The 17887-nt window shown below is 46.9% G+C and overlaps 1 protein-coding gene across 1 annotated transcript in view; it reads left to right on the top strand.

The window, feature by feature from the left end:
* Positions 1-17887, top strand: part of LOC124555065 (SET and MYND domain-containing protein 4-like) — a 201540-nt gene that overhangs the window by 17826 nt on the left and 165827 nt on the right. The window contains exon 2 of the mRNA XM_047128851.1: positions 8201-8343. Coding sequence (XP_046984807.1) covers positions 8201-8343 — 143 coding nt within the window. The remainder of the gene's footprint in view (positions 1-8200; positions 8344-17887) is intronic.

Raw genomic sequence — 17887 nt, 5'->3', positions numbered from 1 at the left:
TAATTCACATGAAGTGTTGAGTGCTATTGACAAGGGATTTCAGATCGATTCCGTATTCCTGGAAGGCTTTTGACACTGTACCACAAAGCCGCTCGTTGTAAAATTGCGTGCTTATGGCATATCGTCTCAGATATGTGACTGGATTTGCGATTTCCTGTCAGAGAGGTCACAGTTCGTAGTAATTGACGGAAAGTCATCGAGTAAAGCAGAAGTGATTTCAGGCGTTCCCAAGGTAGTGTTATAGGCCCTTTGCTGTTCCTTATCTATATAAACGGTTTGGGAGACAATCTGAGCAGCCGTCTTAGGTTGTTTCCAGATAACGCTGACGGTTATCGACTGATAAAGTCATCAGAAGATCAAAACACATTGCAACACGATTTAGAAAAGATATCTTAATGGTGCAAAAATTGGCAGTTGACACTAAATAACGAAAAGTGTGAGGTAATCCACATGAGTGCTAAAAGGAATCCGTTAAACTTCGGCTACACGATAAATCAGTCTAATCTAAAACTAAATACCTATGTATTGCAATTACGAACAACTTAAATTGGAAGGAACACACAGAAAAGGATGTGGGGAAGGCTAACCAAAGATTGCGTTTAATTGGCAGGGCAATTATAAAATGTAACAGATCTACTGAGGAGAGTGCCTACACTAAGCTTGTCCGTCTTCTTTTAGAATAATGCTGTGCGGTGTGGGATCCTTACCTGATAGGACTGATGGTGTGCATCGAAAAAGTTCGAAGAAGGGCAGCAAGTTTTGTATTATCGCGAAATAGACGAGAGGGTGTCAGAGAAATGATACAGGATTTGGGCTGGACATCATTAAAAGAAGCGTTTTTCGTTGCGACGGAATCCTCTCACGAAATTCCAATCACCAACTTTCTCCTCCGAATGCTAAGATACTTTGTTGACACCGACCTGCATAGGGAGAAACGATCACCACGATAAAATAAGGGGAATCAGAGCTCGCACGGAAAGATACAGGAGTTCGTTCTTTCTGCGCTGTAAGAGATTGGAATAAAAGAGAATTGTGAAGGTGCTTCGATGAACCCTCTGCCAGGCACTTAAATGTGATTTGCAGATTATCCATGTAGATGTAGATGTAGATGTAGAATATTTATGATATAAATGCCGTTGACTAGTCTTATAGGGGTCTTAGCCAGAGAGAGTGTGATTATGACAAACTGCACAAAATACCCTGATGAGCCAAAACATTGTGACCAGTGCCCACCCAGTGAAAGGAATGTATGCAAGGTGTTAAAAAAAGAAGTTCATACTTTGAGAGGTGGCAGTATGAACCAAGAGAAGACAAAAATGTCCAGTATACAATGGCTCTAAAATGCGTACTTGATGAGTTATAAGCACGTGTTCATATTCGCTAGTGTGAAACACAGCTCTTCTACTGCAAGCTCCATTGTTGTCCATGGACACGTCATGCTGTAAAAATCTGTTAGTGTTGTTGTTTGTTAACCGTATTCACAGTTTGTGGTAAGTGCTACGCATATACACTCCTGGAAATGGAAAAAAGAACACATTGACACCGATGTGTCAGACCCACCATACTTGCTCCGGACACTGCGAGAGGGCTGTACAAGCAATGATCACACGCACGGCACAGCGGACACACCAGGAACCGCGGTGTTGGCCGTCGAATGGCGCTAGCTGCGCAGCATTTGTGCACCGCCGCCGTCAGTGTCAGCCAGTTTGCCGTGGCATACGGAGCTCCATAGTAGTCTTTAACACTGGTAGCATGCCGCGACAGCGTGGACGTGAACCGTATGTGCAGTTGACGGACTTTGAGCGAGGGCGTATAGTGGGCATGCGGGAGGCCGGGTGGACGTACCGCCGAATTGCTCAACACGTGGGGCGTGAGGTCTCCACAGTACATCGATGTTGTCGCCAGTGGTCGGCGGAAGGTGCACGTGCCCGTCGACCTGGGACCGGACCGCAGCGACGCACGGATGCACGCCAAGACCGTAGGATCCTACGCAGTGCCGTAGGGGACCGTACCGCCACTTCCCAGCAAATTAGGGACACTGTTGATCCTGGGGTATCGGCGAGGACCATTCGCAACCGTCTCCATGAAGCTGGGCTACGGTCCCGCACACCGTTAGGCCGTCTTCCGCTCACGCCCCAACATCGTGCAGCCCGCCTCCAGTGGTGTCGCGACAGGCGTGAATGGAGGGACGAATGGAGACGTGTCGTCTTCAGCGATGAGAGTCGCTTCTGCCTTGGTGCCAATGATGGTCGTATGCGTGTTTGGCGCAATCAGGACTGCATACGACCGAGGCACACAGGGCCAACACCCGGCATCACGGTGTGGGGAGTGATCTCCTACACTGGCCGTACACCACTGGTGATCGTCGAGGGGACACTGAATAGTGCACGGTACATCCAAACCGTCATCGAACCCATCGTTCTACCATTCCTAGACCGGCAAGGGAACTTGCTGTTCCAACAGGACAATGCACGTCCGCATGTATCCCGTGCCACCCAACGTGCTCTAGAAGGTGTAAGTCAACTACCCTGGCCAGCAAGATCTCCGGATCTGTCCCCCATTGAGCATGTTTGGGACTGGATGAAGCGTCGTCTCACGCGGTCTGCACGTCCAGCACGAACGCTGGTCCAACTGAGGCGCCAGGTGGAAATGGCATGGCAAGCCGTTCCACAGGACTACATCCAGCATCTCTACGATCGTCTCCATGGGAGAATAGCAGCCTGCATTGCTGCGAAAGGTGGATATACACTGTACTAGTGCCGACATTGTGCATGCTCTGTTGCCTGTGTCTATGTGCCTGTGGTTCTGTCAGTGTGATCATGTGATGTATCTGACCCCAGGAATGTGTCAATAAAGTTTCCCCTTCCTGGGACAATGAATTCACGGTGTTCTTATTTCAATTTCCAGGAGTGTATTAATTCTAGTTGATAAATTCAGGAAATAATTTTACACTGTAGTTTTATCTTTGCACTTACCAACATAATGGAAGCCAGTTATTCCACGCTAGTAATGGCAAACATGATCTGTTATGCCCTGGCAAGTGGGAGGAACCGCCGATCCCGTGTCCTCTATGCTGAAGAATGTTCAGAACGCAGGGTACAATCTACACAATTATACAGCAATCTTTTCCAGCGTGGTTCCCTAAGAGGTCGAAAGGAAGCATGTCTTACTATGAGCGGACACCATATGGAGGACCTACTTTAGCAATGGCTCACAAGTGTAGGTGGTACGTAATAGCAAGCAGATTACATTAGAAGCCCTGCTGTTTTGCAGTAACCGAATAACGTGTTCTTATTTGGTTACTGCACTCTGTAGGTCTTCCATAATCGGAAAGAGCTTGCAGTAGAAGAGATGTGTTTCTCAGTACCGAAGATGAACAAGTTTTCATACCTCGTAGGGTATGCATAAAAGCCCATGTTTACCGGACCTTTTTTTCTTGTCTTGGTCCATACTACCACCTCTCAGAGTATGGAATACATTTTTAAGACACTATATAAGCGGAGCAGAAATGAATGAGGATTCATTCTAGCGACGGTACGAGCCGCTAATGAGAGAATCCACTGACATTCGCAACGGGCATATTGTTATGGCGCGGAACCTGGCAACAAGCGTCTAGTAAACGGTCAGCTGATCGGCTGTTCGCATGCTACTTCCGTGAGCATTTCTGGGAAGTGGTTGGAGGGCGGTGAAACCATGAGTGTCAGTTACGAATGCAGTGGGTACGAAATCATCGAGATAGGACTGTGGAGCAATGGAAAAGTGTCGTGTGGTGGCATGAACCATGTTTCTTCTTACACCAGGTCGATAGCCGTGTCAGGATATGCCGTCACTCAGCCGAACGACTGCTCGAGACATGCACTACACCACGGACGCAGGCTGGCGAGGGCGATGTTATGCTATGGAGGATTTCCTGGTCTTCAATGGGACCTACGGTAGTAATCTAGTGCACCATGATAGCCGCCAACTGCGTGAACATTATTGTAGACCACCTGCATTTCTTCATGCTTGATACCTTCCCCGACAGCGATGGCATCTTCCAACAGGAAAACTGTCCTTGTCACAAGGCCAGAATCGTGCTACAGTGGTTTGGGGAGCATGATAGTGAATCATGATATCTTGGACACCAGATTCGCCTGTCTCTACCCGACGGAGCATATCAGAGACGCGCCAACTTCACGCTCACTGCCGCCGGTCCATAATTTACGGGAATTGCATGGCATGTATGTAGACATCTGGCGCCACGTACACATGAAAACAAACCAGAGGCATGTCGAATCCATGTCACGCAGAACAGCTACTGCATTGCTTTCCACAGGTGGACCGACATACTACTAGCGGATGGACATAATCCAGAATGAGATTTCACTCTGCAGCGGAGTGTGCGCTGATATGAAACTTCCTGACAGATTAAAACTGTGTGCTGGACCGTGACTCAAACTCGGGACCTTTGCCTTTCGCGGGCAAGTGCTCTACCATTTGAGCTACCCAAGCACGACTCACGACCCGTCCCCACAGCTTCAATTCAGCCAGTACCTCATCTCCTACCTTCCAAACTTCACAGAAGCTCTCCTGCAAAGCTTGCAGAACTAGCACTCCTAGAAGAAAGGATATTGCAGAGACATGGCTTTGCCACAGCCTGTGGAATGTTTCCAGAATGAGATTTTCACTCTGCAGCGGAGTTCGCGCTGATACGAAACTTCTTGGCAGGTTAAAACTGTATGCCGGACCGAGACTAGAACTCGGGACCTTCGCCTTTCGCGGGCAAGTGATCTACCAACTGAGCTACCCAAGCAGGACTCATGACCCGTCCCCACAGCGTTAATTCTGCCAGTACTTCATCTCCTACCTTCCAAACTTCACAGAAGCTCTCCTGCGAACCTTGCAGAACTAGCACTCCTGGAAGAAACGATACTGCAGAACCATGGCTTTGTCACAGCCTGGGGGATGTTCCCAGAATGAGATTTTCACTCTGCGGCGGACTGTGTGCTGGAATGAAATTTCCTGCCAGATTAAAATTGTGTGCCGGAACGAGACTCGAACTCGAGACCTTTGCCGCCCGCGAAAGGCAAAGATCCCGAGTTCGAGTCTCGGTCCGGCACACAGTTTTAATCTGACAGGAAGTTTCAGATGGACATAATGTTTCGGTTCATAAGAGAATGTGGCTATGGGTCACAAAAGCCGGCAAGTTCGTAAGCCTCAATGGCGAATGTCACTCAGTTGTGAGGCACCTGATCAAACTGCACCGTCACCAATCTGGTACCGCTGCAGGAACGGTGTGCCATGGATACTCCAGTAAGAGACGAAAGGAACATTTCTCTTTCCAAAGAAAGTAAATTTTTTTAAGACACGACATTCGTGATTCCCAATTTGAACGTAACATATACACTATCTGATCAAAAACATCTGGACATCCCCATGCAATGCAACACTGACCACCAGGTGACACGAGTGGAGGACCCGCCAGTATAAAAGGCGGCAGGGAATTCCTGTTGTCAGTAAACAATCAGTAACAGCGGAATGGGTCTGTGAGGAGAGCTCAGTGACTTCGAATATGGAGTAATCATTGGATGTCACCTGAGTAACAGATCCATCACGAACATTTCAACCCCTGTGAAGTTACCGAAGTCGACTGTTGCTGATGTAAATGTGAAGTGGGAACGTGAAGGTACAGCCACAGCTAAACAAGACCAGGCAGATCTCATGTACTGACAGACATGGACCATCGAGAGGTTGTAAAGTGTCGCATGAACTCAGAGGAAGGAATCATTCATGAATTTCAAAGTGCTACCAGCAGTTCAGCTTGCACAATGACCGTGTGTAGCGGGTTGAAAAGTGTTCGAGCATCTCCTCGTAATTCACACAATTCTGTAGTCAGTAGTAACCAACACTTGAGATGATGTAAACAGTGAAGCCACTGGATAGTGGACAATTGGAAATGAGTGATTTGTAGTAACGAATCACGCAGTACGCTCTGACAATCCGATGGAAGGTTTGGGTTTGACGAATGCATGGAGAACATTACCTGCCGTCATGTATAGTGCCAATAGTGAAGTACATAGGAGACGGTGTTACGGTATGGGGGTGTTTCTCCTGCTTAATATGTAGTCCCCTCACTGCACTTAAGAAAACTCTGAATTCGGAAAGAGATGGACACGTTTTACAACAGTGTGTACTATAAACAGTAGAGGAACCGTTTGGAGAGGATGATTGTTTATATCACCATGATAGTACATGCCATAATACAGCATACGTGAGGTAATCGTTTGTGGACAATAACATTCCTGAAATGGACTGGTATGTCCAGAGTCCCGACCTGATTCCAGTGGAACACATTTAGGCTGAGTTAGAACGTCGACTTCGCTCCACACCCCATCACCCAACATTACTACCTTCTCTGGTTTCAGCTCTTCAGAGAGAATGGGCTCCATTTCCTCCACAGACATTCAGCCACCACAACGAAAGTGTCTCGAGCAGAGTTGAAGCCATCGTAAAGGTGGACAGTGGATAATACACTCCATATTAGTGTCCACTAATACGTGTCCAAATACTTCTCATCGGATAGTGTTCAATTCGGCTACTTCAAAATGCTGTATAAAGAAAACCATTTCACCTATCTGGCTATCACGATACTTACATTACTGACGAACATGTAAAAAAAATCATTGATCTTAACTTAATACACTACTGGCCATTAAAATTGCTACACCAAGAAGAACTGCAGATGATAAACGGGTATTCATTGGACAAATATATTATACTAGAACTGACATGTAATTACATTTTCACGCAATTTGGGGGCATAGATCCTGGGAAATCAGTACCCACAACAACCACCTCTGGCCGTAATAACGGCCTTGAGACGCCTGGCCATTGAGTCAAACAGAGCTTGGATGGCGTGTACAGGTACAGCTGCCCATGCAACTTCAACACGATACCACAGTTCATCAAGAGTAGTGACTGGCGTAATGTGACGAGGCAGTTGCTCGCCCACCATTGACCAGACGTTTTCAGTTGGTGAGAGATCTGGAGAATGTGATGGCCAGAGCAGCAGTCGAACATTTTCTCTATCCAGAAAGGCCCGTACAGGACCTGCAACATGCGGTCGTGCATTATCCTGCTGAAATGTAGGGTTTCGCAGGGATCGAATGAAGGGTACAGCCACAGGTCGTAACACATCTGAAATGTAACGTCCACTGTTCAAAGTGCCGTCAATGCGAACAAGAGGTGACTGAGACGTGTAACCAATGGCACGCCATACCGTCACGTGGGGTGATACGCCAGTGTAGTATAGCGATGACGAATAGACGCTTCCAGTGTGCGTTCACCGCGATGTCGCCAAACACGGATGCGACCATCATGATGTTGTAAACAGAACCTGGATTCATCCTAAAAAATGGCGTTTTGCCATTCGTGCACCCAGGTTCGTCGTTGAGTACACCATCGCAGGCGCTCATGTCCGTGGTGCAGCGTCAAGAGTAACCGCAGCCATGGTCTCCGAGCTGACAGTCCATGCTGCTGCAAACGTCGTCGAACTGTTCGTGCAGATGGTTGTTGTCTTGCAAACGTCCCCATCTGTTGACTCAGGGATCGAGTCGTGGCTGCACGATCCGTTACAGCCATGCGGATAAGATGCCTGTCATCTCGACTGCTAGTGATACGAGGCCGTTGGGATCGAGCACGGCGTTCCGTATTACCCTCCTGAACCCACCGATTCCATATACTGCTAACAGTCATTGGATCTCGACCAACGCGAGCAGCAATGTCGAGATACGATAAACCGCAATCGCGATAGGCTGCAATCCGACCTTTATAAAAGTTGGAAACGTGATGGTACGCATTTCTCCTCCTTACACGAGGCATCACAACAACGTTTCACCAGGCAACGCCGGTCAACTGCCGTTTGTGTATGAGAAATCGGTTGGAAACTTTCCTCATGTCAGCAAGTTGTATGTATCGCCACCGGCGCCAACCTTGTGTGAATACTCTGAAAAGCTAATCATTTGCACATCACAGCATCTTCTTCCTGTCAGTTAAAGTTCGCGTCTGTCCCACGTCATCTTCGTGGTGTAGCAATTTTAATGGCCAGTAGTGTATGTGTGTCAGGGTGAAACATTGTCTGCTCCTGATCGCACAAAAGAATCTGAGTTGCTCGCAGCGCAAGAAATGTTTTATTTTGCTTGACAGAAGTGTTGTTTTGCAGATGGACTGGGAACCGGACGCAGTGCTGGCAGCGGTGCGCGGCCTGCCAGAGGCGGCGCAGCTGGCGGAGGAGCTGGCGGCCATGCGCACCGACCAGGACAGGGTCGCCCGCGTGCTCAGGCTGCCCTGCCTCGCCGACCTCCAGTGCGTACCAACAGCGCTGCAGCCTGTGTATAAGGGACGATCAAAAATATTACGTTTGAGGGCGTTGTTGCAGCGCGTGTGCGACGTAATGCAACTTCGATGCGGCTGTACACTATGTGATCAAAAGTATCCGGACACCTGGCTGGAAATGACTTACAAGTTCCAGCCCTCCATCGGTAATGCTGGAATTCAAAATGGTGTTGGCCCTCCCTTAGCCTTCATGACAGCTTCCATTCCCGCAGGCATACGTTCAATCAGATGCTGGAAGGTTTCTTGGGGAATGGCAGCCCATTCTTCACGGAGCGCTCCAATGAGAAGAGGTATCGATGCCGGTCGGTGAGGCCTGGCACGAAGTCGGCGTTCCAAAACATCCCAAAGGTGTTCTGCAGGATTCAGGTCAGGACTTCGTGCAGGACAGTCCATTACAGGGGTGATATTATCGTGTAACTACTTCGCCACAGGCTGTGCATTATGAACAGGTGCTCCATTGTGTAGAAAGATGCAATCGCCATCCCCGGATTGCCCTTCAACAGTGGGAAGCAAGAAGGTGCTTAAAACATTAACGTAGACCTGTGCTGTGATAGTGCCACGCAAAACAACAAGAAGTGCAAGCTCCCTCCATGAAAAACACAACCACACCATAACACCACCGCCTCCGAATTTTACTGTTGGCACTACACACGCTGGCAGATGACGTTCACCGGGAATTCGCTACACCCACACCCTGCCATCTGATCGCCACATTGCGCGACTGCTACGGTCGCAGGTTCGAATCCTGCCTCGGGCATGGATGTGTGTGATGTCTTTAGGTTAGTTAGGTTTAAGTAGTTCTAAGTTCTAGGGGACTGATGACCACAGATGTTAAGTCCCATAGTGCTCAGAGCCATTCGAACCATTTTTTTGATCGCCACATTGTGTACAGTGATTCGTCAGTCCACACAACGGTTTTCCACTGTTCAATCGTCCAATGTTTACGCTCCTCACACGAAGCGAGGCGGCCTTTGGCATTTATAGGTGTCATGTGTGGTTTATGAGCAGCTGCTCCACCATGAAATCCAAGTTTTCTCACCTCCCGCCTAACTGTCATAGTACTTGCAGTGGATCCTGATGCAGTTTGGAATTCCTGTATGATGGTCTGGATAGATGTCTGCCTATTACACATTGTAATGTATTGCGAATACATAGAAAGAAGGATCCTTTATTGTATGATTATATGATAGCGGAACAAACACTGGTAGCAGTTACTTCTGTAAAATATCTGGGAGTATGCGTACGGAACGATTTGAAGTGGAATGATCATATAAAACTAATTGTTGGTAAGGCGGGTACCAGGTTGAGATTCATTGGGAGAGTGCTTAGAAAATGTAGTCCATCAACAAAGGAGGTGGCTTACAAAACACTCGTTCGACCTATACTTGAGTATTGCTCATCAGTGTGGGATCCGTACCAGGTCGGGTTGACGGAGGAGATAGAGAAGATCCAAAGAAGAGCGGCGCGTTTCGTCACTGGGTTATTTGGTAACCGTGATAGCGTTACGGAGATGTTTAATAAACTCAAGTGGCAGACTCTGCAAGAGAGGCGCTCTGCATCGCGGTGTAGCTTGCTCGCCAGGTTTCGAGAGGGTGCGTTTCTGGATGAGGTATCGAATATATTGCTTCCCCCTACTTATACTTCCCGAGGAGATCACGAATGTAAAATTAGAGAGATTAGAGCGCGCACGGAGGCTTTCAGACAGTCGTTCTTCCCGCGAACCATACGCGACTGGAACAGGAAAGGGAGGTAATGACAGTGGCACGTAAAGTGCCCTCCGCCACACACCGTTGGGTGGCTTGCGGAGTATCAATGTAGATGTAGATGTAGATGTAGATGTACGACCGTCTTCAACTGTCGGCATGTACGCTTTTGTGCTGTACGTGTCCCTTCACGTTACCACTTCACTATCATATCGGAAACAGTGGACCTAGCGATGTTTGGGAGTGTGGAAATCCCACGTACGGACGTGTGACACAAGTGACACCCAATCACCTGACCACGTTCGAAGTCTGTGAATTCCGCAGAGCGCCCCATTCTGCTCTCTCACGATGTCTAATGACTACTGAGGTCGCTAATATGGAGAACCTGGCAGTAGTTGGCAGCACAATGCACTTAATATGAAAAACGTATGTTTTTGGAGGTGTCCGGATACTTTTGATCACATAGGGTATAAGCATTGACATGTAGGCAGGGTGTTGGTGTGCTATTCGTGTCCTTCCGACATGAGTACGGTAAATGCAGAAACGTGATCTATAATGACGCTGTCACCAAATGCGTCCAGACGCTGCTGTTATTGTTTTCTTCCCTGACGAAGAAAAACACAGGTAGACAACCATCGGAAAATGAAGAATATGTACGGGGCAGTAAGTCTATAAAAAAAGAAAAAAAAAACGCTGTGGAATAGTGCACCAACTTCCTGCTCGTCGCGATTCGGCACAATACACTGGTCGATCTGGGAGGCCAGCCTCATCCATTACACTAACTCAAGTGGGAAACACTCGAGCACCCGCCCTATAGTCTTGATCTCTTCCCATGGAATTACCATGAATTCGGCCCCTTAAAAAAGGCTTCTTTACACAGCAGGACATGTTGTTTTACCAAATGGTTATCTTAAGCCTGGTAAGTCGGTGGGATGACGGCCTAAATGTTTACAGCGATTATGCCTGATTGACATACCGGTTCTGGACTGTACGGCCTTCGAATGGAAACTTTTTGATCACCCCTTATACCAGGCGCAGATCCACAGGGGTTTCATGAGGGTCATCACCCAACCCAAACACTATTTTAGTAGAAGTGTTTACATATATATTTTTCATACACCACTTTCCAAATTTCGACTTCCTCGTGTAGTGCAACATGCAGCGCATACATATTGCGAAACATGGAGGTGAGACAGACCCAGATGGAATTCGCGCGGCGGATTAAGGACCGTGGGTTTGTACACTGGCCAGACTGAGTGTAATTTTTAGGGGTTTCCATGCTCTTGTAGATAAATGGTGGGCTTGTCTCCGAAGTCTGCCTTAGAAAATGCGATGCATAATCAGTTAAAGTACGGAAATACACAAAACAAAGTTTCCGCGTTTCGCACCACTCCCGTCCTTTAGGTTACCTTGGCGACTGTGACTCTAGAAAGGGCGTCCAGCCACGATGTTACATAATACAATAAAAATTTGTCAAATCTTAACAAAGCGGACCTTATAGTAGAAGATACCAACGCCAGGAAAAAGAAGAATAATTTCGAAATTTCATAGCTAGCTTCTGGGGAATAAAGTATCGCGAAAATTAAAGTGTCTTGAAAATGGGCAACAATTTTAGAAATTTTAATCTACAGTGTGTCCCAAAAAATATATACACTCATTTACTCATATTTATAAAGATACGGAAACAATTCAAAATCAAAAATAATGTGAAAAATATAGAAACCAACCGTTTATCGAAATTGTTCAAATTGTTGACTACTATGGTCTAGACGCTGATGACGCTGATAGATGGAATTCAGCACGTTCCTAGCCATTGAAATTGGTATTTTGGAACATTCGTTTTCAGTAGCTGCTTCCAACTCATTGATTGTAGCTGATCTTGTGCTATAAATATTGTGCTTCACATTCCCACATAGAAAAAATCCGTAGGGATCAAATCCGGTGAGCGTGAAGCGTAGTCGTCTCTGCCTCTTCGTCCTATCCATCTATTCGGCATGTTTTCATCAAGGTAGGCCCTTACGTCGCGATGGTAGTGGAGAGATCCTCCGTCCTGCTGGAAGTACAATTTTCCATCCCGAAACATCTCTTCGTTGCGTGGCATGGTGTATTCCTGTAGTAGGCTCAGGTAAGTTTCACCAGTCAGTGTACGCTCAAAAAAGAAAGATCTAGTCAAACTAAATGTTGATGTACCACACCACACTGTAACTGCTGGTAGGTTCACATGGTATTCCACTGTCACGTCAGGATTCTCAGCTGTCCAGTAGGTACAACTGTGACGATTAATCGAACCATTTAACTTAAAAGTGGTCTTACCACTCCAAAGAATCTTGTGTGGGAATTGTGTGTCCCGTGCGCACTTTGCTTGATACTACGCACAAAATTCAGTTCTCCGATCATGATTATCCTCATTCAGACCGTGGAGTAATCCAGGAATAAAACTTTTCCATTGAACACGCTTCTAAAAGCGATGGACGCTCGTTTTTGGAACTCCTGTTTCATGATGCGCTTGCAGCACAGACTTTCCAGGAGATTACTGAAACCTTTCGGTGGCTTCCCTTTCTCTTGCGGAGCCGGTGGATGATGGTGCTCCTCCGGAATGGTTCCTATGGGCATTCTGAACAGTTCCCTCAAACTTATCTCACAGACAAGTAATGATGAGTCGCGTTTATGCATCTCGATGAAACTTCATTCTGAACTGTCTTCGCGCTTCACTTGCGTGGTGGTGGTGGTGGTGGTTAGTGTTTAACGTCCCGTCGACAACGAGGTCATTAGAGACGGAACGCAAGCTCGGGTTAGGGAAGGATTGGGAAGGAAATCGGCCGTGCCCTTTCAAAGGAACCATCCCGGCATTTGCCTGAAACGATTTAGGGAAATCACGGAAAACCTAAATCAGGATGGCTGGAGATGGGATTGAACCGTCGTCCTCCCGAATGCGAGTCCAGTATGCTAACCACTGCGCCACCTCGCTCGGTTTCACTTGCGTTCTCAGTCTTCCAGCAGCACTACAGAATGAAATTCCTTTGCGCAAGGTTCAGCTTCCCTGCAGCCATTTCTTCAAACCGTCGCATGTGAAAAAGAAAAAAAAAATGTACTGTAGCTATGAGGTGTAAAAGAGTGTGTTCATTTTTTGGGGACAACGTGTATATTTAACAAAGGATAGTTTTCATTTTCTTGACTGAGGGCCTAACCACGTGGATGGGCCTTCGGCCTGACTCGCAACATTGCAGCCAGATATCTACATCTACATCTACATCCATACCCCGCAAGCCACCTGACGGTGTGTGGCGGAGGGTACCCTGAGTACCTCTATAGGTTCTCCCTTCTATTCCAGTCTCGTATTGTTCGTGGAAAGGATTGTCGGTATGCTTCTGTGTGGGCTTTAATCTCTCTGATTTTATCCTCATGGTCTCTTCGCGAGATATACGTAGGAGGGAGCAATATACTGCTTGACTCTTCGGTGAAGGTATGTTCTCGAAACTTTTACAAAAGCCCGCACCGAGCTACTGAGCGTCTCTCCTGCAGAGTCTTCCACTGGAGTTTATCTATCATCTCCGTAACGCTTTCGCGATTATTAAATGATCCTGTAACGAAGCGCGCTGCTCTCCGTTGGATCTTCTCTATCTCTTCTATCAACCCTATCTGGTACGGATCCCACACTGTTGAGCAGTATTCAAGCAGTGGGCGAACAAGCGTACTGTAACCTACTTCCTTTGTTTTCGGATTGCATTTCCTTAGGATTCTTCCAATGAATCGCAGTCTGGCATCTGCTTTACCGACGATCAACTTTATATGATCATTCCATTTTAAATCACTCCTAATGCGTACTCCCAGATAATTTTGGAATTAACTGCTTCCAGTTGCTGACCCGCTATTTTGTAGCTAAATGATAAGGGAACTATCTTTCTATGTATTCGCAGCACATTACACTTGTCTACATTGAGATTCAATTGCCATTCCCTGCACCATGCGTCTATTCGCTGCAGATCCTCCTGCATTTCAGTACAATTTTCCATTGTTACAACCTCTCGATACACCACAGCATCATCTGCAAAAAGCCTCATTGAACTTCCGATGTCATCCACAAGGTTATTTATGTATATTGTGAATAGCAACGGTCCTATGACACTCCCTGCGGCACACCTGAAATCACTCTTACTTCGGAAGATTTCTCTCCATTGAGAATGACATACTGCGTTCTGTTATCTAGGAACTCTTCAATCCAGTCACACAATTGGTCTGATAGTCCATATGCTCTTACTTTGCTCATTAAACGACTGTGGGGAACTGTATCGAACGCCTTGCGGAAGTCAAGAAACACGGCATCTACCTGTGAACCCGTGTCTATGGCTCTCTGAGTCTCGTGGACGAATAGCGCGAGCTGGGTTTCACACGACCGTCTTTTTCGAAACCCATGCTGATTCCTACAGAGTAGATTTCTAGTCTCCAGAAAAGTCATTATACTCGAACATAATACGTGTTCCAAAATTCTACAACTGATCGACGTTAGAGATATAGATCTATAGTTCTGCACATCTGTTCGACGTCCCTTCTTGAAAACGGGGATGACCTGTGCCCTTTTCCAATCCTTTGGAACGCTACGCTCTTCTAGAGTCCTACGGTACACCGCTGCAAGAAGAGGGGCAAGTTCCTTCGCGTACTCTGTGTAAAATCGAACTGGTATCCCGTCAGGTCCAGCGGCCTTTCCTCTTTTGAGCGATTTTAATTGTTTCTCTATCCCTCTGTCGTCTATTTCGATATCTACCATTTTGTCATCTGTGCGACAATCTAGAGAAAGAACTACAGTGCAGTCTTCCTCTGTGAAACAGCTTTGGAAAAAGACATTTAGTATTTCGGCCTGTCATCCTCTGTTTCAGTACCATTTTGGTCACAGAGTGTCTGGACATTTTGTTTTGAGCCACCTACCGCTTTGACATAAGACCAAAATTTCTTAGGATTTTCTGAAAAGTCAGTACATAGAACTTTACTTTCGAATTCATTGAACGCCTCTCGCATAGCCCTCCTCACACTACATTTCGCTTCGCGTAATTATTGTTTGTCTGCAAGGCTTTGGCTATGTTTACGTTTGCTGTGAAGTTCCCTTATCTTCCGCAGCAGTTTCCTAACTCGGTTGTTGTACCACGGTGGCTCTTTTCCATTTCTTACGATCTTGCTTGGCACATACTCATCTAACGTATATTGTACGATGGTTTTGAACTTTGTCCACTGATCCTCAACACTATCTGTACTTGAGACAAAACTTTTGTGATGAGCCGTCAGGTACTCTGTAATCTGCTTTTTGTCACTTTTGCTAAACAGAAAAATCTTCCTACCCTTTTTAATATTTCTATTTACGGCTGAAATCATCGATGCACTAACCGCTTTATGATCGCTGATTCCCTGTTCTGCGTTAACTGTTTCAAATAGTTCGGGTCTGTTTGTCACCAGAACGTCTAATATGTTATCGCCACGAGTCGGTTCTCTGTTTAACTGCTCAAGGTAGTTTTCAGATAAAGCACTTAAAAAAATTTCACTGGATTCTTTGTCCTTGCCACCCGTTATGAACGTTTGCATCTCCCAGTCTATATCCGGCGAATTAAAATCTCCACCCAGAACTATAACATGGTGGGGAAATCTACTCGAAATATTATCCAAATTATCCTTCAGGTGCTCAGCCACAACAGCTGCTGAGCGAGGAGGCCTATAGAGACATCCAATTACCATGTATGAGCCTCCTTTAACCGTGACCTTCACCCAAATTATTTCACATTTCGGATCTCCGTCAATTTCCTTCGATACTATTGCACTTCTTATCGCTATAAACACGCCTCCCCCTTCACTGTCCAGCTTGCCTCTGCGGTATACATTCCAATCTGAGTTTAGGATTTCATTACTGTTTACGTCTGGTTTCAGCCAACTTTCTGTCCCTAGTACTATATGGGCTTTGTGACCGTTTATTAATAAGAGCAGTTCTGGGACCTTTCTATAGACGCTCCTGCAGTTTACTATTAGCACATTAATATTATCCCCTGTTGCATTTTGCCTACTCCTACCTTGCCGCGTCTCAGGAGGCGTCTTTCGGGCCTAGGGAGGGAATTCTCTAACCTAAAAAATCCAGATGTGCACTCCACACGTACTCCGCTACCCTTGTAGCCGCTTCCGGCGTGTAGTGCACGCCTGACCTATTCAGGGGGACCCTACATTTCTCCACCCGATAGCGGAGGTCGAGAAATTTGCACCCCAGATCTCCGCAGAATCGTCTGAGCCTCTGGTTTAAGCCTTCCACTCGGCTCCAAACCAGAGGACCGCGATCGGTTCTGAGAACGATACTACAAATAGTTAGCTCTGATTCCACCCCGCGAGTGAGGCTTTCCGCCTTCACCAATTCCGCCAGCCGCCTGTACGAACTGAGGATGACCTCTGAACCCAGACGGCAGGAGTCATTGGCGCCGACATGAGCAACAATTTGCAGTCGGGTGCACCCAGTGCTCTCTATTGCCGCCGGCAGGGCCTCCTCCACATCTCGGATGAGACCCCCCGGCAAATAGAGAGAGTGAACACTGGCCTTCTTCCCCGACCTTTCCGCTATTTCCCTAAGGGGCTCCATCACCCGCCTAACTTTGGAGCTCCCAATAACTAATAAACCCCTCCCCCCGTTTGCCTGCTCGGACCTTGCTGAAGGAGCGGCCACATGTCCACTCACAGGCAGAGCGGGCGATGCCACACGGCCAGCCTCCACATTTACCCTCCGCCTCGTGCGCCGCGAACGTCGCTGAACCCGCCACGCCCCTTGGGGAGAGGGTGGCCCATCCGCGCCCGGTACCCACGAAGATGTCTCGACAGCATGGACAGTGGGTGAAGCATGTAACACCTGGGGTGTACCATGCGACGCACCAGACTCGCCACTGCCGCTACACTCCGAGGCAGCAGCCTGAAGACGGCCGACCGTGGCCATCAACACGTTCAGCTGTTCGCGAACAGTGGCCAGCTCCTCCTGCGTCCGTACACAGCAGTCACACATCCTATCCATCCTAAGAAATCAATTTACTGTAGAGAGTTAATCAACTTTTAACTAGACTGCTAATTCAATAAAGGCAACTGACTAAACTGTGATTACTAGCCACTTCTTGTGGAAAACAATGAAAATAGCACTACCTGTCTCTGGACTGTATTGAAAACAAACACTAGCACTACTGACACTGTGGTTAACTAAGGGGACTCTCTCTGACTGTATTCAAAACAAACACGAAATCAATGGAACACTATTACTAGCACCCGACAATTAAAGCTTCCTAAAAGCAAAAACACACGGAAGAAGAAGTGACAAGTAAGAAAAATACAGTTAATACTTAAATTAAGGTAGCTCGCTGCACAGCAGACGTGGAGCAGACGGCGTACATTAACAGACTGACCATAGCTACACTCAACAACAGATTTTACGCGATTCATGAGTCCACAGGTAGAGCCCCCAGACCATAGGAAGTTGATTAAGGCAAAACAAAATGGGCAAGACGCTCCAGCAAGAAAACAAAAATAACAGAGAGTCTAACTTCGCAAGCGCTATACGACAAGGTAAAAAAGTCGCATTCCCATCATTTATAAGCGCACAGAACCGTAGTCTGCAGACCTCTGTTTACAATAGTAGTACTAATTGAAATAGTGAGTACACTCTTCGATTTTAAACCGTATAAATTATGACACCGTCAACGTTGTGAGAGTTTGTTGCTAATATAACTCTTAATTTAATCACATATGAACTTCTCAAATTTTCGGAAGAATGCACTTCAGATACTATACTTCTCTGACTTACAATT

Source organism: Schistocerca americana, chromosome X, assembly GCF_021461395.2.
Source record: "Schistocerca americana isolate TAMUIC-IGC-003095 chromosome X, iqSchAmer2.1, whole genome shotgun sequence".
NCBI lineage: Eukaryota > Metazoa > Arthropoda > Insecta > Orthoptera > Acrididae > Schistocerca > Schistocerca americana.
Note: the sequence above shows the minus strand (reverse complement) of the source record. Positions and strands in the feature narration are given on the sequence as shown.